General features: G+C 43.1%; 1 protein-coding gene across 3 annotated transcripts in view; it reads right to left on the bottom strand.

Annotated features, from left to right (window-relative positions):
- LOC125459056 (transmembrane protein 164) overlaps positions 1–27,996 on the bottom strand; it is a 133,215-nt gene that overhangs the window by 67,049 nt on the left and 38,170 nt on the right. For all 3 annotated transcript variants that reach the window (XM_048544981.2, XM_048544982.2, XM_059651376.1), the window contains exon 2: positions 26,589–26,638. In XM_048544981.2, the coding sequence (XP_048400938.1) occupies positions 26,589–26,638 (50 nt within the window). The remainder of the gene's footprint in view (positions 1–26,588; positions 26,639–27,996) is intronic.

The raw sequence follows: 27,996 nt of genomic DNA, 5'->3' as shown, positions 1-27,996 counted from the left end.
GGTAAGAGGGGTGGGAAGGTAGGTGGGATTGTGATAGGTGGATGCTGGTAGGTGTAGTGGGGATTGATCAGTGGGAAGGGTGGGGCAGATTGGTGAGGGAGGAGATGGGCAGGTAGTCCATCTGTCTTTCAAAAGGGACTGCTCATTCCGCGACTCCCTTGTCCGCTCCACACTCCCCACCAACCCCACCACACCCAGCACCTTTCCATGCAACTGCAGGAGGTGCTATACCTTCCGCCTCACCTCCGACTGAGGCCTAAGACAAACCTTCCATATCCCACAGCGGTTCACCTATACATCCTCCAACCTGGAAGCAATGGGTACAGTAGACCAAAGTGGCCTCCTCTACATCGGTGACAGATTTGCAGAGTATCTGCGCTCTGTATGCTATAAATCAACAACAACTTCGAAGTGCTAACCATTTTAACACCCCGTCCCACGCCCTTGTGACACGTCCATCCTGGGCCTCCTTCAGTGCCTAAATGATGGCACACACAAACTGGAGGAACACCACCTCATATTTCACCTCAGGAGTCTACAGCCTGATGGGCTAAACATAGAATTCATCAGTTTTAAAATCTCTCCGCCCCCAGCCTCATCCCATGTCCAAGTGTCCCTCTCATCCCCACCACCTTGACTTATCTCTACCTGTCCATCTCCTTTCCCACCTATCCGCCCCACCCTTCCCACTGATCAATCCCCACTAAGCCTACCAGCATCCACTTATCACCATCCAACCTACCATCCCCACCCCTCCTCCCTCTATTTCCCAGCTCCCTTCCCCCTCCCCAGTCCTGACGAAGGGTCTAGGCCCGAAACGTTGACTCTCCCACTCCTCTGATGCTGCCTGACCTGCTGCATTCCTCCAATGGTTTCAAGAGCTTGCACTTTCTTCTATTTTAAAGGGACCTAGGTGATTGATTACTTTCATACAAATTGTCAAAGGTCCATTCTTAAAAGTTGGGGATGGATGGATAGATGGATAATTGTTTTGAAATTTCTTTTTAATCCCATTTCCTACTGTCACCTCAGATTCATTTGTTTTATGCAGTATGTTGGTTAAAGAACATTAAAACATCATAGATAATAAAATGTGAGGCTGGATGAACACAGCAGGCCAAGCAGCATCTCAGGAGCACAAAAGCTGACGTTTCGGGCCTAGACCCTTCATCAGAGAGGGGGATGGGGGGAGGGAACTGGAATAAATAGGGAGAGAGGGGGAGGCGGACCGAAGATGGAGAGCAAAGAAGATAGGTGGAGAGGGTGTAGGTGGGGAGGTAGGGAGGGGATAGGTCAGTCCAGGGAAGACGGACAGGTCAAGGAGGTGGGATGAGGTTAGTAGGTAGCTGGGGGTGCGGCTGGGGGTGGGAGGAAGGGATGGGTGAGAGGAAGAACCGGTTAGGGAGGCAGAGACAGGTTGGACTGGTTTTGGGATGCAGTGGGTGGGGGGGAAGAGCTGGGCTGGTTGTGTGGTGCAGTGGGGGGAGGGGATGAACTGGGCTGGTTTAGGGATGCAGTGGGGGAAGGGGAGATTTTGAAACTGGTGAAGTCCACATTGATACCATATGGCTGCAGGGTTCCCAGGCGGAATATGAGTTGCTGTTCCTGCAACCTTCGGGTGGCATCATTGTGGCAGTGCAGGAGGCCCATGATGGACATGTCATCAAGAGAATGGGAGGGGGAGTGGAAATGGTTTGCGACTGGGAGGTGCAGTTGTTTGTTGCGAACTGAGCGGAGGTGTTCTGCAAAGCGGTTTTGTTGCGAACTGAGCGGAGGTTTTATTATCACATTTTATTATCTTGGAAACTCATATTCCGCCTGGGAACCCTGCAGCCATATGGTATCAATGTGGACTTCACCAGTTTCAAAATCTCCCCTTCCCCCACTGCATCCCTAAACCAGCCCAGTTCATCCCCTCCCCCCACTGCACCACACAACCAGCCCAGCTCTTCCCCCCCACCCACTGCATCCCAAAACCAGTCCAACCTGTCTCTGCCTCCCTAACCGGTTCTTCCTCTCACCCATCCCTTCCTCCCACCCCCAGCCGCACCCCCAGCTACCTACTAACCTCATCCCACCTCCTTGACCTGTCCGTCTTCCCTGGACTGACCTATCCCCTCCCTACCTCCCCACCTACACCCTCTCCACCTATCTTCTTTGCTCTCCATCTTCGGTCCGCCTCCCCCTCTCTCCCTATTTATTCCAGTTCCCTCCCCCCATCCCCCTCTCTGATGAAGGGTCTAGGCCCGAAACGTCAGCTTTTGTGCTCCTGAGATGCTGCTTGGCCTGCTGTGTTCATCCAGCCTCACATTTTATTATCTTGGAATCTCCAGCATCTGCAGTTCCCATTATCTCTGATACCATTAAAACATCATAGCTTGGCATAGTGGTTATGAGGGGCTCAAGGGGAAAGAAGGAGGGATCTCGCTTAGTAACAGGGGATAATAAAAAGGGTCATGTGTGTGTAGGTAGGTTTCCATAGTCTGGTATAGAGATCATGGCCCAGCGTAGGGCATGAGGTGGTTTACGTAAGTCATGGGGAAATCTGTGGTTGTTGAGGAACATAAAACTTTGTATCATTCATTATAACTGCAACGAGGTCACACAGCACCGAAGTGGGCTTTTTAAAGCAGGCCCCCTCTACATCCAACAACCGCTGTGGTTGCCTAAAACCTCCGATCCAGGCCAATGACGTGACTACGGCATACACCCGCACTTCCTAATGGGGACATAAACAAAAACTTGCCTTTGTATGCACATTCTCCTAAGGCAGATATGATTTCCCAATTTCTGATACCAACCTCTGAAAATTAAGGCCCCCATCCCACAGTTATTGAAAAAAAGACAAAGTTGTTGCATTTCAATAATGGATGCAAATTAAACTCATTGCTGAAAGAGACAGCAATGTAAAGTAACACACTGAACCTGTTCAAGGGCCATGTATACTTAATTAAAACAGGCTGGTTGAGCTATCAGAGATCCCTCTAAAAAAACGCCACATGTTAATTTTCAATCGTGAACTTGATAAAACACAAAAAAATTATTACAAGTGTTGGGTGGAAATAAAAGCTGCATTACAATAACTGGGGCCTTCAAGTTTAAAACAGAGGCAGATGGATTTTGGTCAGTTGTGAGAGGGTAATTTTATTTTTAAAACAAAGGTCAGAAAATCATTTAGATTAGTGGCCTAAATACAGAATTTCCAAGAAAGGCATGTGGCCCCAGTCAAGTGCTTGGCTGGATACTGGTGGTATTAATGGATGGAATGTTTATACTGCCAAAAATTTACAAACAGGCTAGAGGTCATTAGTCTAGCTTTTGACTTCTGTTCAAAAGAATCAGAAATTTTGTTCAGAAGGGAGAACAATCTTCTCTAAACAGGAAAAAAAGAATACTTTCCTCACTTTAGCAGAGGTCATTTCGAATTTATAGACAGATTATAGAGAAGTCTTCAAGTTGTTAGAACTAGATAGTTCAGGTCATCAGAATTGTGAAAATAAATTTATGCAAGCAGTCTTGGAAAGAAATTGTAAAATAGTCTCCATGATCCAAAAGAAAGAAACTGGGAGGAGTCAATTAAGTACAAAAGAAATTGAAGAGTTGAGTTAGGATTGATATCTCTCTGGAACAAAGTATCCATAAGAAGGACAGTGTTGAAAATAAGTTGAAACTTTGTTTTACAGTTTGTGTTGAGATCGGTCCCCATATAAAAAATAAAGTTGCATAGCCCCAAAGGACGATAGAGCTGCTCTCTCATGTGTAAAGTTTATTTCATAATAATTTTCTTTATTAAAGAACATTTATAGCCATGTGTATGTACTTCAGTGATGACCCACCAGCTGCAAAAGTTACAGCACATGATCTATCAAGTCAGGTTTCATTCTGAGATCTGATGTGTCCAGTATGTGTCAACTGGAATCATAAGTCAATCCTTCAGCTGTAACGGCTGGACATAAAAATAAAATTGTTTTTGAGAAATATTTTCTTCACATCTCTCTTTTTTGCCTCTCTTAAGCTTTCTATTTCTGTACTTGATTTGGCATCAAGTACACCCAACCTAATTTACTCTTCCTTCTCATTTACAAAGCTTCAGAGTTCCAAAATCCCTCAATTTGATTAAGGAGACATGCAGGATGCTTGCCCTGTACACATAGGTCCCACTTGTCTAGTTTCATTCACTGATATCATCAGCTTGCAATTTCGACAACTGCCACACAAATTATCATTGAAACCAAATGTGCAACAACAAGATCAGGATGGAGACTATTACATCACCTGACACTCTAAATTATGGCCCAGTAGGTCTTTGCACTGACTTCCAAGTGCTCTTTATCTGCTTTCCCTAAGAAATTACTACATCACTAATATGTCACTATCTCACAAACAGCTTAAGTGAAAATCTGCTCAGCGGTACCTGAGCACAATTACTGCAAAATTGTTGCAAAGCATTTAAAATAACCAGCCTTAAAAGTGAAATGCCAAGTCAAACACAGCAGGAACACTTAAACTTCGTAAGAGTACGCACTCACTGATCCATAGCAAATTTTTATGTTTGTTAAAAGAGTATAAAAATATTCCCAGGCATAATAACACTGGCTGCAGGAATTACATTTATAGTTGTGCATTGGTTTATTATTTAGAGTCACTTTGTTGCAAAGTATTGCTGATTGAAGGTCATGTTTGATTTTACTAAGAGGCAACATTAGAATTAATTCTGTTTTATCAAAACAAAAGCAAATCTGAATTATAAGAAAATAAACAGCTTCCAAATAACAATCCTGCATTTGGTTATACAGTTCGGCTAACAATAGTCCAAGATAGCTTCTGATCCAATTGCGAATTTTTAAATGGCAATGATGCGGAAGTGTTATTCGGCCAGAGATCAATTAACCAGGTCGTCCATGGTTGTTACTGATCATCACAGTCAAAGTGAGGAAGAAGGCAGAAGGATGCTTCTAATAAGCGAAAAGACTCAGCAGCCTGTCTGAACTTTAAGATTCATTTGGGCATTATAAAACACACACAAGACACAAACTGCAGGCAAACATAGAGCAGACAAGTCCCAATGCAACCCAGAAGCAATAATGAAAATAAACAGCAAACCATACATCATATCAAGCACAAAGAGTCAAGGACTTCCACACATATATAAAGAAATGACTTAGTGATAGAATACCAGCCTCTCTGGAGATTTTTCATGAGTGACTTTTGCGTCGCACCATCAGCCACAATAAAAGAAAGCCTAACTTAAGTGTGCAAATTTATCAAAGGAATTTTGCCAATTATAGTTTAAGATGTAGAATTACACCCTATTGAATTTTAGTAAAAATTGCTTCATGGGATGTGGGCATTGTTTGCCACGCCAGCATTTTTGCTCATCCCTAATTGTCCTTAAAGTGGATGCTGATGTATATTCTTGAACTATGCTGGTTAATGGGACGTGGGGGAGTGCTGTTAGGAAGTGACTTTGAACCATAACTGTGAAATAATAAGGTGGTAGTTCCAAACTAGGACAGTCCTAGGGCTCGGTGGGAATTTGTAGGTGGTGGTGTTCATTGTATTTCTGAACTTGTAGCAGTCCCAGGGTTGGAAGCTGCTGTGAAACGAGGCTTGCGGAGTTACTGCGGTACATTCTGTAGTCTGCCACTGTGCTTTGATGATGAAAGGAGTGAATACTGAGGGTGGTGAATGAGATGCCATATGAAACAGGATGTTTTGTCTTGGATGGCATCAAGTTTCTTCATTTACCCAGATAGCTGCAGCTTCAACAATGAACAGTATTGCATCACAATCCTGACTGGTGCCTTGTTGATAGTGCTTTGGGAAGTTGGGAAGCAATTATTCACCAGAGAATTCCAAGCCTCAGACTTACATTTGTAACCACAGTATTTATGACTGGTCCAGTTCATTTTCTGGTCAGTAGTAACTATCCCAAGATATTGATAGTGGAGAAGTGAGGGACAGTAACACTACTGAATGTTAAAGGAGGAATCATGAGCTGGTAAGGATCATCATAGACAGGTCACTTGTGTGATGTTACTTGTTACTTGTCACTTGTCAGCCTGGGTTTGTACGTTGCCCAGGTATTCTAACACATGAACACTGACTGCCCCAATATCTGAGCAGTTGTAAATGATGAACATCAGTACATATTGTCACCTCAAATCTTGCAATACCTATAGCCTTTGCGGTATCTGGCAACAATCAGCTTTTTCTTGATGTCTCGCAGAGCAAATGAAATTGACTGAACACTGGCATCTCTAATGCTGGGGGCCTCAGGAGGCCAAGAGGGATCATCCATTTAATACTAGCTGGAGTTGGAAAGACCTCAGCATTTTGCAGTCATGAGCTAGGCACCATCACTAGTATTAGGAGAAGGTTCCACAAATATCATCCTCAGTGAATTCTTCAAATTATCCAGTTTGGAATGCTCGTGGACTGCCTGGCTTAGATCTGATCCATTCACTGTTGGAGCACATAGCCATGTTATCATGTACAGCTTCCACTGTTCGCAATGCAAGTTGACCTGTTTTGTAGCTTTGCCAGGTTAACACCTCCTGGCATGGCATGACCTCTTGCACTCTTCACTGAACCAGGACTGATCTCCTAGATTAATGGTATTTGTAAACTGGGGTATATGCCAGGCCATATGGTTTTCAGATTGTGACAGAATACAATTCTGCTGCTGCTGATGGCCCAGTGCCTCTTGGATGTCCAACTGGAGTTGTGAGATCTGCTTCAAGCTGATTCCATTTAACTCAGTGTGTGTGCCACACAGTAATGGAGGATAACCTCAATTTAATTTGATGTATTTATTTATTGTCATGTATACTTAAGTACAGTGAAAAGCTTTGTTTACGAGCAGTACAGGCAGATCACAGTAAGCGAGGTCATACAGACCACAGGATGAAAGAGAAAAACTTAGACAGAAGCATACAGGTTAAGTCACAGCATGTGCACTAGGCAAGATCACATCAACAAGATCAGCATTATTTGAAGCTAGAGTGTCCATTCATTAGTGTAATAGCAACTGGGAAGAAGCCATTCCTGAACCTGCTAGCATGTTCAGGCTTCTCTATCATCTGCCCGATGGAGGTGATTGTAGGAGAGCATTACCAGGATGTGATGTGTCTTTGATAATGTTGGTAACCTTTTCACGGAAATGAGCCATGTAAATAGATTCCATGGATGGAAGGTTAGATTCCGTGATGGTCTGGGCTGTGGAAACAACCTTCTGTAGTTTTTTATTTAAAACGGTCCTGGGCAGAGCCATACTATAGTTGCCATACCAGGCTGCTGTGCACCTGGAAAGTATGCTTGCAATGGTGCATCTGTAGAAATTGCTGAGGGACCTTGTGGACTTGCCAAATTTCCTGAGCCACCTGAGGAAGAGGAAGAGGAGGTGTCATTGTGCCTTCTTGACCATCGCATCTACGTGGCACATCCAGATCAGACTTCTGTAGCACAAGCACTGGATGTTATCCACTCCAACTGATATTGCTATTGACAGATACATGTGTGACAGTTAGGCTGGCAAGAACAAGATCAATTTTTCCTTTCTTTCTGGTACACTCACTGCTTGCAGCAGACCCAGGCTAGCAGCTATGTCCTTTAGGACTCACCAGTTCAGTCAGTAGTACTGTGACCAAGCAACTAGTGGAATGGACATTAATGTCCCCCTACCAAGAGTTTGTTTGAGCCCTCACCACCCTCAGTGATTGTTTGACCACTCTGTGAACAATGTGGGTGGATTAGAGTGGGAAGAGAGTTGGTGGCTTCCTGATGCCAGGAGGCATTAAGGATTCCCAGGGTAACTCCCTCTTGACCGTCCACTCTGTCACTATCTCTAGAGAGTCTGCCTCGCTAGTGGGACAGCAATGTTAACAGTCATACTCAAGGAATCATTACTTGTAGACAATGTCAGTCTGTTGGACAGAAATTCAAGCTTTGGTGTAATTTTTCTTGTTAGCGAAGAAGACTTTACAGAATAGACAAGGGTAGATTTGCTGTTTGAGTCTGGATTGATGCCTACCCAATTCCATTTCTTTCTTTAGATTTGGTAGTAGTTTGAAGCAACGGAGTATGATTTGCTGAGCCATCTCAGAGGGCAAATAAAAGTCAATCATATTGCGGTGGGTCTGGAGTCACACGTAGGCCAGACCAGGTGAGAATGGTAGTGTTCCTTCCCTGAAGGGCATCAGTAAACCAGATAAGTTTTTCCTGACAGAATTGACAATGAAAACATTGTCATTTAATTTCAGATTTTATCCAAATCTAATATTAACTATCTGTGATGGTGGGATTCAAACCCATGTCCTCAAGAACTTTGAATCCTCAGTAATGCACAATTTTAAATACCCAACAACTTTCAGTGAATAAAACACTTTTAATAAAAAATGGGAAAACACTGACTCGAAAATGGACACCATGTGGGCTAACTTTCATAAAACCAGCGTGGATTATATGAAAAACACAGTCTGTGCTAACATTAGTAATTTCCCCAAGGGCACTGAAACCAGTCAGCCAGTCTCCTATTCGATTTTTTTAAAATCATTATGAACAGGTTTCCTTTTTGGAGATGGAACATCACCTGCAATTATCAATCCTAGGAAATGTTTCTCCCTTCCAAGAAAATAACCCAACGGTTTTGGAAAGACACAAACTCATAACATAACTGCAATATTCACTACTCATGACAGGCCAAGAAACCAATGGAACAACCATGCTCTCGGGTTAAAACTCTATCTCAGAGACCCCAAAAGGACTCTAAAGTGCGTTTGTGTACGCAAATGACCGAAGAAAGGCTGTAAGTTTGACAATGTAATTTACTGCATTACCTCAAGTTAAGGAGGTAAACAATAAGTTCTTTCTTTAATAAAAAGAAACCTCATAAATGCTCCTTACTGTTAACAGCAAAAATGATTTAACTCTATTTTCAAATTAAAAATAGATACAGCCTTGCATTAAAAAGAACATAAACAATGTTACGATTAATTGAGAAGGTTTAAAAAAGGGGAGTTGGTTCACCAATCTACATAGTCATGATACCAGCAATTGTGATTTCTCCCCACAGATGCTGCCAGACCTGCCGAGATTTTCTAATATTTTCTGTTTTTGTAGGCAGTTGTGACATGGACTGAAATCATAAAATGACACAGCACAGAAGGCAGCTATTGGACATTGCTATGTCTTTGATAGGTGTTTGATAGAGCTGTCCAATTAGACCCCTTTTCCCATAAATACTTGAAGTTGATTTTGAATGAACATCATTTTGCATAAAATACAGTGAATGTGAGCTAAGAAAATGAAATGGTTCACCCTGCAAGATCTGAGCTGCAGAGTTATGGTCTGGCAAACTGCCTTTTATAGTTTTTCAACATACAGGTTTAGGGCCCAGTTTGTTCAATAAGTATTCATAGCCAGTAACTAAAGTCATTTTCAACCAGCACACAGCTTAAAAAGCCAGTTCCACAACAGTCTGGTAGAAGTCCAGCAATTTAACAAGGCACATAATGCCAAGCCAGTTATACTCATAAATTACATTTTACAGAGGCAGAGAACATACGGCACAATTAAGAAGAGAAAAAGGACTGGCGACACAGATGCGCTATGGGCGTGAAATTGGTCTTGGGAATTAGTGCTGACTAGACAAGAGACATCAGCAGCCTATTTTATGTTGTACTTGATAAATATCCATGGCTTCAACTGATGGAGTTTGAAACAAAGTACAAATTTGTCTGCCACCTGTTTCACATTAACGTCCAGGATAAATTACATTCTTTCATAGAAACATACAACACTGAAGGTCCAGGGCTCTTGTGGTGAAGTGGGTAGTGTCCCTACCTCTGGGTAGGAAGGTCCAAGTTTAAATCCTACCTGCCACAGACATGTGTCATATCTGGCTATGTTAATTAAAAATATTTACACTGATCACTTAGGTTTCCAAAGGTAAGATGGGCTACCTAAATACATTCCACTCCCCTGTTCTTTCCCCACAATTTTCTTTCAATCATAGTTTCACAGAGAAGTTTCAGACTCTTTAGGATTGAAGTAACAGTCTAGGCTCAACGTTTAATACTAAACATCTGTACTTTTAAAAAGCACAGGAGAACTCAAGGTTAGTACCAAACAGGGTTTTTTTTTAAAAATCAAGAAGAAAACTAGACTTTAAACAAGGAAGAAAATAAACATGCTCCCTCAAATGAATATTTCTTTAAAATAGAAAAGGTAGATTCAGAAATTCAAACTAGTAGCTTTAGGGAAATTTATCACAGCATTTTTTCAAAGTTATTACCTCTCTTAAAAGGCAAGTAAATCCAAACTATTGAACTTATTGCAAAGTCTCTCTCTGTACAGTTTTGAGCCCTCTACAGCTTCATAGTCATGGTTAAAAACAAATGAAAAGAGCACAGCCCTAAAAGGACAGTAACAAAAGCTAACTGGAGTTGGGACAAGCCAGCTGTCAGAAATGACATTCCCAAACCTTAAAATAAAAGTTGCAATAACAATTAAAAAATGGTGTACTGCAAATGCCAGAAAAACCAAAGATGTGCAAGTTAGGTGAACTGGCCATGCTAAATTACCCATATTGTTCAGGGATGCCTCGATTAGGTACATTAGCCATGGTGAATGCAGGGTTACTGGGATAGGGTAGGTGGGTGCATCTGGGTGGGATGCTCCTCAGAGGGTTTGGACTTTTTAGGCTGAATGGCCTGTTTCCACACTGTAGGGGATCTAAACAAAAAAGACTCAGTTGGCACACTAAGTGCTGTTTCCCTACATTATAGCAATAACTTCATTTCTAAGAAAACTTAAATAGTCAGAAAGCATTTTATGACCACCTGAAGTTGTAAAATGTGGCATGAACATCAGCCATTCCTTCTATTGCTATTTTTCTCTTCTGCTTCTTGATCTGCATGCTTCTGCAATGGTGTTAGGAAGGCAATTCAAGATTCCTACCAACAACAATAAAAGATGGTGTGGTATTAGAAGCTAATGTCTTCTCTGTGATATTGCTGCTATTGTTCAGTGGGAGGCAGTGGTATGGTTACAGGACTAGTAACCCATAGGCACGGTCTAATGCTCCAGTGGCAAGTTCAAATTCCTCCACGGCAAGTGGTGAAATGTGAATTCACTAGAAGTATAGCCTACTGGTGACCATGGAACCACTGCCGGCTGTCATTAAAAAATCCATCCTGCTCTCTAATGTTCTCATCAAGTCTGGCCTCCTTGTGGCTCCAGAACCACAACAATGTGTTAGATTCTTAACCGCCCTCTGGACAATAAATAATAGTCAATAAGGCCCAGTCAACGATATCATCCCATAAACGGATGAAAAAAAGTACTTCACATTTTCTGCCTTCATTGAAGTAATAACTACAATCTCAATAGAACTGCAAGTGCAGCTCCTCCTGTGGCTTAGCAAAATGGAGGTCCGCAAGCACAACAGAAAACCGCAAAAACTGGGGAAGAACTTTGGAAGCCCACCAGAAACCGGGAGTATGGCAGTCAGGACTAGAAGTTCCCCACTGTCAGTCAGGCATCCCGGTTTGCTGGCATGGTCCCCACCTCTGGGAGATTTAGGTGGAAACTGGATTAGGAAGAGAGAGGGAAAGCATGAAAATGTAAAGAAAGGGAGAGAGAACAAAATAGAAAGAAAGGGCAATAAGAGAGGGGGAAAAAAAAAAGAGGAAAAGAGGAAAAAAAACGACAAAAAAAAGACAAAGACAGAGAGAGGAGAAAAAAAAAGTGCGAGAGCAAGACGCAGTCAGTCTCACAGCATATATTCACCTAATATTACAGAGACCAGGGCTGACACTGGCACATTCACCCCAGTTGTTGTGCGTTGCTAATCAATTAAACCATGTCTCTCATTCAGAAGGCTATCTTTTCTCCCACATGTTCACAGTCTGAGATAACTTCCTCAAAATTTACACCCTTAGTCATTTTTTGGCCCTGTATCTTTTTTTAAAAACATAACAATTGAAAAATCCACATGTTCACAGGTGATCCACAGTTATAATCCTCAGTATGACAGGGAAAAATAAAAAGGGAGAACAACATATCCTCCATTTTTTTAGGCAGTTTTTGTTTTAAAAACATTTGCAGTCCTTGATTTTTATTTTAAATGCAGGCCTGTGAATGCTCAGTCCCTTCGAAGGGAAACAGCGTTTGCACAGCCCACACAGGAAGTTTGGAGGTTGCTACATGACTATGCAGCTTGGAAGGTACACTGGTGTCCTGAACTCCCAGCTGCCAGCTTTCCTCAAGCGAAATCACCAAAAATTGTTTCGAGACAGCTAGCTGGTTGTGGTTCAGTTGCCAGATCCCTTTGCAACAAATAATTTGCTGTACATTAGGAGCCTTGAGACTTAGCGAATCAGGATTGTCCAAGTTCCTACGAAAGTTTTCTCGTCTTCACGCTCAATGCAGTGAATCAGTACATCAGGCGACGTACAGTCATTGCAACAGCTTGAAGCTCATGAGGGGGGATACATTGAGACTTGCCTGTAGGTTAGACAGTCAATCATTCTCCCTCTAATCTAATGCTCACTAATTTAGCAATAACAGGCTTAGACTTCCAATGTCTTTCTTATATTAAATTAGTAAGGGGAACAAATCCAATGTTATTTACAGTGCAAGAAGGACAGCACACATAGATCCTGCAGTTAATGAATGCACAAGCAGGAAGTTAAGCATCTGCACAGGAGAAAGTTTTCACCTCCTGCTGAAATTCCCAAGCCAATCATGCATTTCTGCCACAGGCTTTTTTCACCCCCTATTCAGCAAATTTTACCTACAGTTCGAGTCAGAGTCAGAGTCATTCAGCATGGAAACACACCCTTCAGACCAACCAGTCCATGTCGAACATAATCCCAAACTAAACTAGTCCCACTTGCCTGCTCTGGGCCCATATCCCTCAAACCTTTTCTATTCATATATCCATCCAAATGTCTGTTAACTGCTGTAATTGTACCCGTGACCACCACTTCCTCAGGAAGTTCATTCCACACATGAACCACCCTCTGTGTAAAACATTTGCCTCATGACTTTTAATGTGAGGAGATTTTAAAGAAGCGCCCCATAGTCTTGAAATTCCCCATCACAGCGAAAAGGCAACAACTATCAACTCTACCTGTACCTCTCATTACTTTATAAACTTCTACCAAGTCACCTCTCAACCCCCTATGCTTCAGTGAAAATGTCCCAGCCTATTCAGCCTTTCTTTATAACTCAAACCCTCCATACCCAGCAACATTCTGGTAAATCTCTTCTCAACTCTTTCCAGCTTAACATCCTTCCTATAACTGGGTGACCAGAACTGGGCACAATATTCCATAAGAGGCCTCAATAATGTCCTATACAACCTCAACATAATGCCCCAACTCCGATACTCAAAGTACTGAGCAATGAAAGCGAGCACTTAATTGGTCTTCACTCAAGGCATTATAAAAAGCTGAACCAGTTGTCTGATTTATACAAGTTTCAAGGCCATTAATGGTTGATGTGCTGATCAGAGCTTACTGTCATCAACGAAGAGCTGTTTTTATTTCATTTAAGTAGCGTTTCAGCTTCAACTGCTAACTGTGTGCTCATTAAAAAAAGCATGAAGTGCATAGTTTCAAACTTTGCTACTCTAATCTTCAGCCGAGAGCTGCTGTAACTACCCAATGCAGATCAGCACAAAAGACTACATTTCAGTGTTCAAAACCAGAAACTGCTGGAAAAGCTCAACAGGTCTAGCAGCATCTGTCAAGAAAAAGAAAATCAGAGTTAAAGTTTTGGGTCCGGGGACCCTTCAACCCGCAACACTAATTCTGATTTTTTTCTTCACAGATGCTGCCAGGCCTGCCGAGCTTTTCCAGCAGCTTTCTGTTTCAGATTTACAGCATCCGCAGTTCTTTTAGATTTTATGTTTCAGTGTTGTACTTTGTTCCTATCTGGAACAGAGACACAGGAATAGCCCACTTAGCACTTTCAGTCTGAATGGCTAATTTGAATCACAAGTACAACTAAGCCAACAAAATGTGAGGCTGGATGAACACAGCAGGCCAAGCAGCATCTCAGGAGCACAAAAGCTGACGTTTCGGGCCTAGACCCTTCATCAGAGAGGGGGATGGGGTGAGGGTTCTGGAATAAATAGGGAGAGAGGGGGAGGCGGACAAAAGATGGAGAGAAAAGAAGATAGGTGGAGAGGTAGGGAGGGGATAGGTCAGTCCAGGGAAGACAGACAGGTCAAGGAGGTGGGATGAGGTTAGTAGGTAGGAGATGGGGGTGTGGCTTGGGGTGGGAGGAAGGATTGGGTGAGAGGAAGAACAGGTTAGAGAGGCAGAGACAGGCTGGGCTGGTTTTGGGATGCAGTGGGGGGAGGGGACGAACTGGGCTGGTTTTGGGATGCAGTGGGGGGAGGGGAAGAGCTGGGCTGGTTGTGTGGTGCAGTGGGGGGAGGGGACGAACTGGGCTGGTTTTGGGATGCGGTGGGGGAAGGGGAGATTTTGAAGCTGGTGAAGTCCACATTGATACCATTAGGCTGCAGGGTTCCCAAGCGGAATATGAGTTGCTGTTCCTGCAACCTTCGGGTGGCATCATTGTGGCACTGCAAGAGAACCATGATGGACATGTCATCTGAAGAATGGGAGGGGGAGTGGAAATGGTTTGCGACTGGGAGGTGCAGTTGTTTGTTGCGAACCGAGCGGAGGTGTTCTGCAAAGCGGTCCCCAAGCCTCCGCTTGGTTTCCCCAATGTAGAGGAAGCCACACCAGGTACAGTGGATGCAGTATACCACATTGGCAAATGTACAGGTGAACTTCTGCTTAATGTGGAATGTCATCTTGGGGCCTGGGATAGGGGTGAGGGAGGAGGTGTGGGGGCAAGTGTAGCATTTCCTGCGGTTGCAGGGGAAGGTGCCAGGTGTGGTGGGGTTGGAGGGCAGTGTGGAGTGAACAAGGGAGTCACGGAGAGAGTGGTCTCTCCGGAAAGCAGACAGGGGTGGGGATGGAAAAATGTCTTGGGTGGTGGGGTCGGATTGTAGATGGCGGAAGTGTCGGAGGATGATGCGTTGTATCCGGAGGTTGGTGGGGTGGTGTGTGATAACGAGGGGGATCCTCTTAGGGCGGTTGTGGCGGGGGCGGGGTGTGAAGGATGTGTTGCGGGAAATACGGGAGAAGCGGTCAAGGGCGTTCTCGATCACTGTCGGGGGAAAGTTGCGGTCCTTGAAGAACTTGGACATCTGGGATGTGCGGGAGTGGAATGCCTCATTGTGGGAGCAGATGCGGCGGAGGCGGAGGAATTGGGAATAGGGGATTGAATTTTTGCAGGAGGGTGGGTGGGAGGAGGTGTATTCTAGGTAGCTGTGGGAGTCGGTGGGCTTGAAATGGACATCAGTTACAAGCTGGTTGCCTGAGATGGAGACCGAGAGATCCAGGAAGGTGAGGGATGTGCTGGAGATGGCCCAGGTGCACTGAAGGTTGGGGTGGAAGGTGTTGGTGAAGTGGATGAACTGTTCGAGCTCCTCTGGGGAGCAAGAGGCGGCGCCGATACAGTCATCAATGTACCGGAGGAAGAGGTGGGGTTTGGGGCCTGTGCAGGTGCGGAAGAGGGACTGTTCCACGTAACCTACAAAGAGGTAGGCATAGCTGGGGCCCATGCGGGTGCCCATGGCCACCCCCTTAGTCTGTAGGAAGTGGGAGGAGTCAAAAGAGAAGTTGTTGAGGGTGAGGACGAGTTCGGCTAGGCGGATGAGGGTGTCAGTGGAGGGGGACTGGTCGGGCCTGCGGGACAGGAAGAAGCGGAGGGCCTTGAGGCCATCTGCATGTGGAATGCAGGTGTATAGGGACTGGACGTCCATGGTGAAGATGAGGTGTTGGGGGCCAGGGAATTGGAAGTCCTGGAGGAGGTGGAGGGCATGTGTGGTGCCACGGACGTAGGTAGGGAGTTCCTGGACCAAAGGGGAGAAAATGGAGTCCAGATAGGTGGAGATGAGTTCGGTGGGGCAGGAGCAGGCTGAGACGATGGTTCGACCAGGGCAGGCAGGTTTGTGGATTTTGGGAAGGAGACAGAAACGGGCCGTGCGGGGTTGGGGAACAATGAGGTTGGAGGCTGTGGGTGGGAGGTCCCCTGAGGTGATGAGGTCGTGAATGGTGTTGGAGATGATGGTTTGGTGCTCGGGTGTGGGGTCATGATCGAGGGGGCAGTAGGAGGTGGTGTCGGAGAGTTGGCGTCTGGCCTCGGCGATGTAGAGGTCAGTGCGCCATACTACCACTGTGCCACCCTTGTCTGCGGGTTTGATGGGGAGGTTGGGGTTGGAGCGGAGGGAACAGAGGGCTCCCAACTAAGCCCTCCACTTTCTTCACATTAAGGGACACAGAAAATAAGACGCAGAAGTAAACCACGATTGCCCATCAAGCCTGCTTCTGCCATTGAAACCTATCACAACTGATCTGAGGCTTCAACGCTACCTACCAGGGGAGGTTTAATTGAAAGGTGGTTTCTAAAAAAAAACAAAAAAGTAAATGAGAGAGCAGAGGTGTAGGCTATTGAAGAGGTGAACAATAATCAAAATGTGAGCAAAGGGGCAGAAAATATCAGAAAAAAAAAGTGCAGCAGGAACCAGAATAAGCAACAGTGATAAAAGTTAAAACTTAAGGCTCTTTTTTCAAATGTATGCAGCATTTGTGACAAGATATAGGAGTTGAAGGTACAAATAGAGATACATGAATATGACTTGACAGCTATTAAAGAGATATAGTTAAAAGGTGGCCAGGACTGGGCACTCAATACTGAAAGGGTATTTGACATTCTAGATAACACTGTTAAATGAAAGGATTCAAATAAGTGCAGTGAGGAGTAGCAACGGAGGCGCAATAGATTGTAATTTAGAATCCGTTTGGTGGAAACAGGGGAGGAAGCCATGAAATGGCAATGTCCTTTAGGGAAGGAAATCTGCCATCCTTACCTGGTGTGGCCCACATGTGACTTCAAACCCAAAGCAAGGTGGTTGACTGTTAACTGCTCATTGGGCAGTTAGGAACAGGTAATAAATGCAGGCATAGCTAGTGCATCCATATGCTATGAATGAATTAAGACAAAGTAGTAAGGGAAGAGGGAATCATGAATAGGCCGCCAATTTCCTCACCGTAAAACAAACATGAATAGGGACATATTGGATCAGGGATCACATCAGGGATTGTTTCTTAGACCTGTACATTGTACAAACTACTTGGGAACAGGCTACATCTAGGATCGTGTGATGGCATAGGGTTAATAGGAGATCTTGTTGTCAAGGATCCTCAAAAGGTGCTAATGATAGAATAGCAAATGGTAGAATTTCAAATTCACTGAGGGAGAACAACTTGAATTTCAAACGAATGTTCTCAACTTCGGGAAAGGTAACTACAGAGGCGGAACAGGAACTGGAAGAGCTTTGTAAAGTGGGCTGGAAAAACAGACTAACTGAAAAGAGTTGTAGATGAGAGAGGCAGACATTTAAGCAACCATTTCACATCATTAAGCAAGCATTTATTTTTGATTAAATGAAGGACTCAATGAGAGGGATTAGCCACCCATCTTGAACCAAGATGGTCAGGAGTGTTTCTAATCAAAAAGACATACAAAGCAGCAAAAACCTTTGGTAGGCCAGACGATTAGCGTCCTTTATTTTAAGAACCAGCAGATGACTAAAGAATAAAAAAAAGGAACAAAATTTATGATGAAATTAAATTGGCAAGAAACGTAAAAACAAAAACAGCTAGCGCTTCTACAAATGTATAAAAAGAATACAGCTACAAAAGAATCCTTCGGCAGACATGATGGAGGAATTCATAAATGGGGAATAGAAAAAAATGGCAGATAATTTAAACCAATATTATGCATCGGTCTTGACGGTGGAGGAAATGATAAACATCCCCAAAGATAACAGGTAAGCTAGGTGCTAATGAACAGAAGGGCCTGTAACAGTCTCTATCATGAGGGACGAAAGGGAGTTAATGGCATGGTGAGATTATTGTTGAATTTATAAACCAGAGGCCCAGATAATGTTCTAGGGACCCTGGTCTGAATCCTGCCATGGTGGAGTTTGACTCCAGTTAAAAATTCCGGGATTAAGAATATAAATAATTTTCATGAAACACCTGTTGATTGTCAAGAAGAATAAACTCCACCTTTTAACTGGAGTCAAACTCCACCATGGCAAAGGAGCAAGGCAACGATTATCATTAGCTGTTCCACATGTGACTCCAGACTTAAAGCATTGTGATTGACCCTTAACTGACCTCTGGACAATCAGAAATGGGCAACAAATGCTCACCCAGCCACATCCCATGAATTAGTAGCAAAAGTAACATCTGTAACCTGATGACGTGAATACGCAAAGCAAAAATATTTGAAAGCAAACTACATTATGTGTTACTTCCTCAACTCCCACAAAAGATCTCCAAGGTGCCCATTTTTGATATCATTCAGACAGAGTGTAATTGTGTGAAACTCTGCTTCAGTGTTTGAACACTTTGACCTTAGGTTTCCAAGTGCTAGGGGAGGGGAGAATTTGTAAACCACCAGTTCTCTGCCCAGAAGTGCATTACTGGCCAGTTTTAAAAGGTACCTGGGGTGTATCACCTGCCTTAAAAGATGATCCCTAATCTCACAGACAATTAATTCAATACCTTTCTGAATTCCTTCAATACCTCTCCTACCTTTCCCCCCAAGCTCCAGCCCCACCCTCCCTCCACAGTCCTGACTGAAACATTGACTTACCTACTCTGCTTTTCCAGCCTCACACCTCACACCTGTCAGTTGCCGTATTCTGACATTTAAAGGCCCTTTCAGCTGCAGTCAAAGGGTAGGTGTACAAGGCAAGTCTAATGTTAGGGTGCTGGGAGATAGAGTGCAAGCTGGTTAGGGGGTAGAATGTCAGATAAGTAAAGTACCAGCTGGGGAAGAAAAGGTTCCCAGCTGTCTACAGTGGGTAGGATATCCAGACTTTGTGCCAGGTAAGTAAGGGAGTAGCTTAGGGGAGAGCAGAAGAATACCAACTGAATAAAGGTACCAGATAGGATATTAAATGGATAAGTGTAGAGTGCCAGCTGAGTAGGATGCCAAGTGGATAGAGTGCCAAGTGAATGACGCAGTGTTTAGGAGAGGTCAGGGTGGATGGAAGAAATCATTTCTAGCAAGTGGCAGGGAGGGAGGGTGACAGGAGTCTGGCCCAGGCATAGTAGGGTCTGGGAATACGTAGTTGAGGGTCAGTTAATTAGTTACTCGGACTGTAAGACTATGTAGCGAATAGCCTAGGTTTTCCCTCACACCATCTGTAACTATTTTACTAAATTTCATTGCAGACGTCCAAACTCACCAATTTAAAATAAAAGGACACAGTAGTTGCCAGGGAATCTCCAACTTCCTGGGCAATTCCTTTTGAAGTCTGCAGAGATGGGGAGTGCAAAGGTTCCTCATATACAACTGATGTCTATTCTGGGACAATGACTGCTTAGCCATTAGAAAATCCAGGCCAAGATATCTTAGTTAGAACATAGAACGGACAGACAATCTTGCTGAAAGAGTTATCTAACTCTCAGGAACTCAGAGAGGCATTCTTACAGCTGTTTAAAGCTTCAAATTTCTATTTCTCTTAGATGGACCCATACAGGAACTGATACAGACACTGAGCAGAAACACCCACACAAGGGGCAATTCTGCTCCCTTTACTAAGTTATCACACAGAAATATGCCAATGGGATCAGAGACTGATGTCAGCAAAGGGAGTTTCCATTTTACCAGATTTACAAACCCTGCAGTGGGTACAAGAATTTTCAGGCCCATAATGTAATGTAGTTGACCTTTCCCGATAGAGGGAGCATTTCTTTGTTTGGGAGGAAAAAGTACACATTGTTTGTAATCTCAAAAGCAGTGCTCTAGCCCGTCTTTTCAGGCTAACATAAACAAACACGTACAGTTTTCCCGGTAACCTCGCCAAACCCAATCTACTAAAACATCAAAACCAACCAATTTTCTCACATGCTGTCGGGTCTCTAAAAGGACTTGGCTTCAAAAAAAAAGCATTCTTCTACAAGGAGGAAACAGCTCCATAAGGGAAATTACTCCTGAGTTTCTGAGTAGAGATAAATATAAAATACACTTGTAAAATTTTAAGTGTATCCCTAATTACATAATGGCTTCATAAAAGTTAAAGAAAATGTAAACTCCTCCTGTCATTTAATAAACTGCCATATCTCTCCAATATTCACAGTTCCTCCTGAGGCTTTCCGATTATTATATCATCATATCTAAAATAGTAGAGCAGCTTTTTAAATTACTATTTAAATGACTGGCTGTCCCAACAATTCAATGAATAATTGCACCTCCTGATAATAATGTGGAGCTGCACGGACAAGGTGGCAACTAGGTTTAACCTGATTAAGTGGCTAAATGGGCAAGTATGGTGCCACGGCTCAGTAACATTAAGCTAAAGGAGAAGACAAGTAAAACAGACATTGCAAACAGATTTTAAAATGATCCATAGTAGTAGAAAAGCTGTCCTGTCACAACTTTTAGAATGTTACTGTTCTCAAAATGCATCGTATGAGATGAAACTCAAACCTAGAATAACTAAAATGCAACATGTTTATTAGATTAAAAAAATGAACTGAATCTCAAGTAAAATGAGATATAGAAGAGTGAGTAGCGGAATGATGAGCAAAGAACAGATAGCAGGGTTTAACTTTGTGTACAAGTTTGTGTTAGGTTTTTATTGTAATACATCAAATGAAAAGTTATTCCTGAGGTTTGAACATTAAAATGTATTGTTGCACAAGCTGAAATCAAACAAGCAATGTTGGTCAGTTCAGGCACATGCAAACCTACGAATCTGGCAGCAGATTAAAAAGAAAAAAACAACTAAAAGCCTTTTAAAAAGTGAAAAAAATTCCACCCAGCTACTGCACGGTGTAAAGCAAGTATATGGTTTTGTCAAGCATCTTGATATAAAAAGAATGGAAACAAGCCATAATCTCAATAAATGGTTCTTTGGTGGTTTCCTGGGAAGTCACTGGCAAGAAAGGCTGCACCCATAACCCAAACAATTATTTGTTTCCCAAGATAATAAAATGTGAGGCTGGATGAACACAACAGGCCCAGCAGCATCTCAGGAGCACAAAAGCTGACGTTTCGGGCCGAGACCCTTCATCAGAGAGGGGGATGGGGGTGAGGGTTCTGGAATAAATAGGGAGAGAGGGGGAGGCGGACCAAAGGTGGAGAGAAAAAAAGATAGGTGGAGAGGAGAGTATAGGTGAGGAAGTAGGGAGGGGATAGGTCAGTCCAGGGAAGACGGACAGGTCAAGGAGGTGGGATGAGGTTAGTAGGTAGCTGGGGGTGCGGCTTGGGGTGGGAGGAAGGGATGGGTGAGAGGAAGAACAGGTTAGGGAGGCAGAGACAGGCTGGACTGGTTTTGGGATGCAGTGGGTGGAGGGGACGAACTGGGCTGGTTTTGGGATGCTTTGGGGGAAGGGGAGATTTTGAAGCTGGTGAAGTCCACATTGATACCATTGGGCTGCAGGGTTCCCAAGCGGAATACGAGTTGCTGTTCCTGCAACCTTCGGGTGGCATCATTGTGGCACTGCAGGAGGCCCATGACGGACTTGTCATCTGAAGAATGGGAGGGGGAGTGGAAATGGTTCGTGACTGGGAGGTGTTCTGCAAAGCGGCCCCCAAGCCTCCGCTTGGTTTCCCCAATGTAGAGGGAGCCACACCGGGTACAGTGGATGCAGTATACTACATTGGCAGATGTGCAGGTGAACCTCTGCTTAATATGGAAAGTCATCTTGGGGCCTCGGATAGGGGTGAGGGAGGAGGTGTGGGGGCAAGTGTAGCATTTCCTGCGGTTGCAGGGGAAGGTGCCGGGTGTGGTGGGGTTGGAGGGCAGTGTGGAACGAACAAGGGAGTCACGGAGAGAGTGGTCTCTCCGGAAAGCAGACAAGGGTGGGGATGGAAAAATGTCTTGGGTGGTGGGGTCGGATTGTATCCCTATTTTCATCCAGAGGATTTAAACTGTTTCTCTCCTCAATTTTTAATCTTAAATCTAATCCAGCAAGGGGATCTCCACTTTGAGATACACCCGTGGTCTCGAACTTGGTTTAGCAATGAGCAATATCACCGGGACGGGTGGGGAGCTTCCAGAGCTAGCAGGCCTCTTGTTATTTAACAGGGCAATGTGAAAGTTGAGATGACTAAATGGGGTGGGGGGGGGGGGGCGGGTGCTGCGTTTAGCAAGTTTGTGTCATTAGTCTCACTGCTGGCACATTCAAGCTCAAATAGCCCCGAGCGCACCTCTATTTAGTCCCATTATCAGGGTCATCAAACCCAAAGTAAAAACTAACCTCTATCACTGAACAGCAATGTAACAATTTCAAAGGGTCAATTTTCTTTGCTTAGTAGATAAAATTTGAAAGATTACCCAGTTACAGTGCAGATGGGTGGCACGGTGGCTCAGTGGTTAACACTGCTGTCTGACAGCACCAAGAACCCGGGTTCAATTCCACCCTAGGGTGACTGTCCATGTGGAGTTTGCACGTTCACTCATGTGTCTGCGTGGGTTTCCTCTAGGTGCTCTGACTTCCTCCCACAGACCAAAGATGTGCAGGCTAGGTGGATTGGCCGTGCTAAATTGCCCACAATGTTCAGGGATGTGTAGATTAAGTGGGTTACAGGGGGATGGATCTGGGTGGGATGCTCCAAGAGTCAGGGTGGACTTGATGGGCCGAAGGGCTTGTTTCCACACCGTAGGGATTCTAAGATCAGATTGTTGCAATTCTCAAAGTATCCAACTGAGCAACAATATACATTAGCTTGTGGTCAAGTTAGATTACAGGTTTTATCTTATCAAGTGGAATTTGGGAAGTGGAGGCAAACGGAATGGATTGACATGATTTAACACTGTTGAATTTATTTTGAAGGTAATTTAGAACAACAGGATTAAAAATACTTACTTGGTCACAGGCTATTAAATGCACAATGTGATATTTTGTCTTAAAACAACACAACTAGCTATCTTCTGGGACATGGACACATTGACTTGAAAGTAATTAGAACGTTTGTCTCTATTTAATTACAGTGTCAAATCATGTTCATTCATACACTGCCTAATCCAATTAATCATGGTGTTTATGCCAGTAGCAGAGACTAAGACGCTCTGGGCTGTGTGAGAAATTACATTAGTCTATTTTAAGCATTCCATTTTTGATTTCTCAGCCAGCAGCTGGAACTAAATACTGTTCCCCTGGTTTAAACAAGTTGTTTCTTAATTGTTCAGGCAATGAGCAAGTAAATGTATTTTCTACATTCATTTGAGCGAGACCAGAAATGCCTTGATTTAAAATAAAATTATATTTGAATGTTGCAGGAAATTAGAATTAGAATCAGAAACAAACAATTTGACCTAAAATGTAAAACAAATGGATACCTGCATTGAATGTATTCACTGCTAACGCGGAGGCCAGACTTTCCCTGCCTGATTCCATATGGAATAGTGGAGAGGTGATGAAACAAGAGATGGAGCTATAAATCCTTCAGAGTGCACAAATGGTAGCTGGCCCTGAACAGTCCTGCTGCCATGAACAATTTCATTTGTATTGTGGTGGATTAATTCTCCAGAATAATTATTTATGCACTCTTGGATAGAATCCAATTTTTACGATAAGCCTTAAAGCAAGCACAAGTTTGACAGCACAGAAAGAGACCACTCAGCCCAATGTATTTACAAAAGGCTCTCCAGATGACTTGCGAGTTCATATATTTATGGACTTGGGTGAATAAAAGGGATGGGGAGTGGAAGATGGAATTAGAGGGAAGATAAGGAGAAAGATTTAAAAAGGCATGAGGAGTAACTTTTTAAAATAAAAACACAAGGTGATTCCTGAGTGGAATGAGCTTCCAGAGGTAGTGGTGAATGTGGGTACAGTTACAACATTTAAAAGACACTTGGATGAATACTTGAATAAGAAAGGTTTTAAGGGACATGGGCCAAGCGCAGGCAGGTGGGACTTTTTTTTAAAAGGGGCAGTATGACTACGTGCCAGAGGATGGATGAAAATGGGGTGGGTGGTTAATTTAATGTTAAAACACTTCAGATTTAAATATATGTTGACGCCTTCCCAATACAGCTCAATGTTTGACCAATATCTTGCAGGCGTCCGGCTGACATATTTGGAAACAGAGCCAGATCTTTTGCCCAGTCAGCTCCAAAACTTGCCCACCTCCACTCCAAATGGGGTGGAGGTAAGTGGGGGGAGGTTGGTGGGGCTGAGGACTGCTGAACTACGCTCCCCAGAAGTCTGCAAGCAAAAAGGCAGGAATACAACTCTGGTACAGTCCAGACACCCCGATTCCCTCGGAAAACCAGGGCATCTAAAATTGGATGCATTCCATTTCTCAGCACCTGGAGAAATAAATGTAAGACAGAATGGATGCATCATTGGAGAGGGTCATTTGGCCTGTCATGTTTGTGCTAGTTCTCTCAATTCGTCTCTCACACACACAAAAAAAAAATCACAGAACTGCACAGTGGAAGAACGAAACATTTTGAGCATTGAAAAACCAAGAATTCTAAACCATATAAATCCTACGGTATCCCATTCACGTAGACAAACATCAGACAAGTACATGGCCTCCCTCCATCTAATTCTGCCATCCACTTACGCTCTGCCCATCCTCCCTCCTCATCTTCCATTCCCACCTTCTTTACTTGCCCAACACTTCATCCAACACATCCCCATCTCTGCCCTCATCCAGTTCATATAATCTCAAATCATTCAGACAGTCTCGGCAAATACGGTGGGCTGAATGGCCTCATTCTGTGCCGTCACACTTGTGATTTCTTTAAGTCCGATTGCAAAAATTGGCTTCTATCCGAAAGCCCATAAACGATTAATTATTCTGGAGAATAAGCCCACTACAATATAGATGAAAGTGTTAATGGAAGAAGGACTATTCAGCTTGACAGATGGACTACATACTTAGCTAATGCTTGGCTATTCAGATGAGGTACAATAGGACCTACATAGTCATAATTCTTGGTCCCAAACGTGCAAAATAGTTGATTCTTCTATTGTGCACCTCTGTGATTCTGTGTGCGAGATTAGAGAAGAGAACTAGTACAGATATGAAAGGACCAAATGACCATATCCTATTCCCTCATAGGTTCCTCAATATTGTCACACTAAAAATTGACAAGAATGACTTGAAGCAAAAAAAATTGTTTGTTTGTTTCACTAAAAATCAGAAAGAATTCTTCTTTAAGGGACAAATTTAATAAAAATGTCAGGCACAGATTGAGATATTCTTAATGCAAACAGTCAGGATTCCCAACAGCTAAACCAAAGAAGTGTGAATAATGGGGGAAAAAAAAACCTATTAACAACCCCAACTGAGCAAATGATGAAGTAAAATAGCAAACAATCGCAAAAGTGATTTTGTTTAGTTGAGGTGTTGTCATGGAGAATGCACCACGAAAGCACTGCCACTATGCAACTAGATAAAGCTTGCAGAAGTCTTAAACGCGTGAAGGCTTATACCAACAAGTTAAGTATGTGGCTCACTTGTGCTTGCTAAAAGCTACTTACAGTCATATGTAGGGTCCCAAGTTTTGAAAAAGAAACATATTTGGGTGTTGCACTGTTTTTTGAATGAAAAAAAAGCAGAGGAACAATTACCCCCGAATAACACCTCGACCAATCATGTTGAGAAACAGCTTTTTCCTCATGCAGTATACACTGGTCTTTTCTTTAAAATTTGACTTTCTTGCCTCTGAGGAGTGCAATACAAAATTACTTGCAGCATCTTTTGTGGTCTATTTTTCTCACCAATGGCTATTATTTTGAAAAAAAAGATTAACTGAATTAATTATTGGTCCTAAGTGTGTGTAGTTGATGCAGTTTGTTATGTTTCCTTTTAAATGCACTCACTGAATATGGGCATCTCTGGCTGGACCAGCATTTATTTAAATTCCCAATTGCCCAGAAGGGAGTTAAGAGTCAACCACATTGTTGTGAATCTGGAGTCACATGTCGGCCAGACCAGGTAAATGATGACAGATTTCCTTCCTTAAAAAGGATATTAGTGAACCAGTTGGGTTTTTCAGACGATTGACAATGGTTTCATGGTCATCAATAGACCCTTAATTCCAGTTTTTTTTTATTGAATTCAAATTCTACCATCTGTCATGGCAGGATTTGAACCCAGGTTCCTAAAATGTTATCGGTTTATTGATCAATAGTCTAACGATATAGCGATAATATCACTAGGCTATTGCTTCCCCGCTGTGTATCTATGAATAAATACAGGAAGGTTTCAATTTAAATTCTACACTGCCCAGTCTAGGAGGAGTGAAACTTACTCCATCATAGAGGAAGAATGAACAATGGAGAGAGACTACAGCCAGCAACTGTACAATTATGCTTCTCAAGCTAGCTTTTCCTTAGTAGGCCTTCTGAAATCATTTCGGTGATGGTACTGTTGACTACAGGCAATCGTGTTATGTTTCACACCTACAATTTTATTTATGGATACGAAAGAAGCATATACTTAAATGGAAAAATTCTTACCTGAAAACAATCAGGGCAATTCTACAGGGAGGACATGCAAGGAGAAAGATCTGTAATTAAAAGCGAGAAAGAAAAATTAAAGTTCTTCTTTAACTAAATGCTCACTGAACATTTTATACAATCAAAATTTTGAATGAAGAAACCTGACTGAAATAAGATGGTAAACCTGTGAAGAGTCTGTGGGCTGAGTGAATTTAACTGTTGAGGCTGATTTCAAAGGATTTAACATCTATCTCCTGTCTGAAAAGGCCTGGAATGATGTCAAGGATAGCGGAAAGAATGCAAACTGAGGCAGGATCCATCCCAATTGTTGCAAAATGAGCAAACTACTTCATCCTCTTCTGGCCATTTTGCTGCCATCCACCTCCTCTAATCCCTAAGGCCTGCATTCTCTGATGAATTTACACTTCAGGCTTTTCTGGATATTGGAGGTAAGCCAGCAATATGGTATTAATAAGCTCTGGCATTTTGATCACAATTAGGCACTCACTTGCCTGGTCGTTTAATTGGTGACCAGGGAGCAGCATTCAAGTAAGCCGATACTAAGGAATAAATTATTAAAGAAGTTGAAAACTCTTGGAAATGTCACAAAGTCCTAAATGACATTCACATTATTGCAGTCCTGATACATGCACTATTCATCCATACTGCTACATATATCCTTTAAACATGTAGGCAGCTGACAAACTGTTAAGTGCTCAGTGATAAAACTGCTCACCATTAACTGAGCAACAGCACAAACAAACACTGAAACACACGAGTGTGTTCAGGCTACTGCAGAGGACTCACATACTCTCAAACTAGATCAGTCTTGCTGCTGATTCTATGTAGGAGTTCCCAACTAGAGAGACAAATTGACATGTTATGCAAGGAGTGAAACTTGACATAAAAATCACATCACTGAGTAACAAAGCACATACTTTTTCACTTGTCTGAAACACATTTTAGAACAGGAGCAAGATCCCTTCTATTAATTGAGATTTTGTGATGTAGATTTGTTGAAACGTCCAAGATGCCTAAATGAATTATAACTCTCCAAACAAATTTGAGCATTGAGATAAAATAATCAATGACAGGCTAAGACATATGGAACAAACAGGAGGCTGGAAGAAGCCAGCAAGCTAGGCAGCATCTGAAGGAAAGGAAAAGTCAACATTTCTGGTATTGCTTGGGAAGGAGCTGTTCTTGAACCACTGATGATTGTTGCCTCACAACAGAGGCTGTAGGAGAGCACTATCAGGGTGCAATGGATCTTTGATGATGTTGGCAGCCCTTCTGCAGCAACAAGCCCTGTAAATGGAGTCTATGGATGGAAGTTTGGCTGTGATAATCAGGGCTATGCACACCAGCTTCTATAATTTCTTACTGTCCTGGACAGAGCAGTTGCCATACCAGACTGTTAATGCAC

Source organism: Stegostoma tigrinum, chromosome 15, assembly GCF_030684315.1.
Source record: "Stegostoma tigrinum isolate sSteTig4 chromosome 15, sSteTig4.hap1, whole genome shotgun sequence".
Lineage (NCBI taxonomy): Eukaryota > Metazoa > Chordata > Chondrichthyes > Orectolobiformes > Stegostomatidae > Stegostoma > Stegostoma tigrinum.
This window is presented reverse-complemented; position numbering and strand designations above follow the sequence as displayed.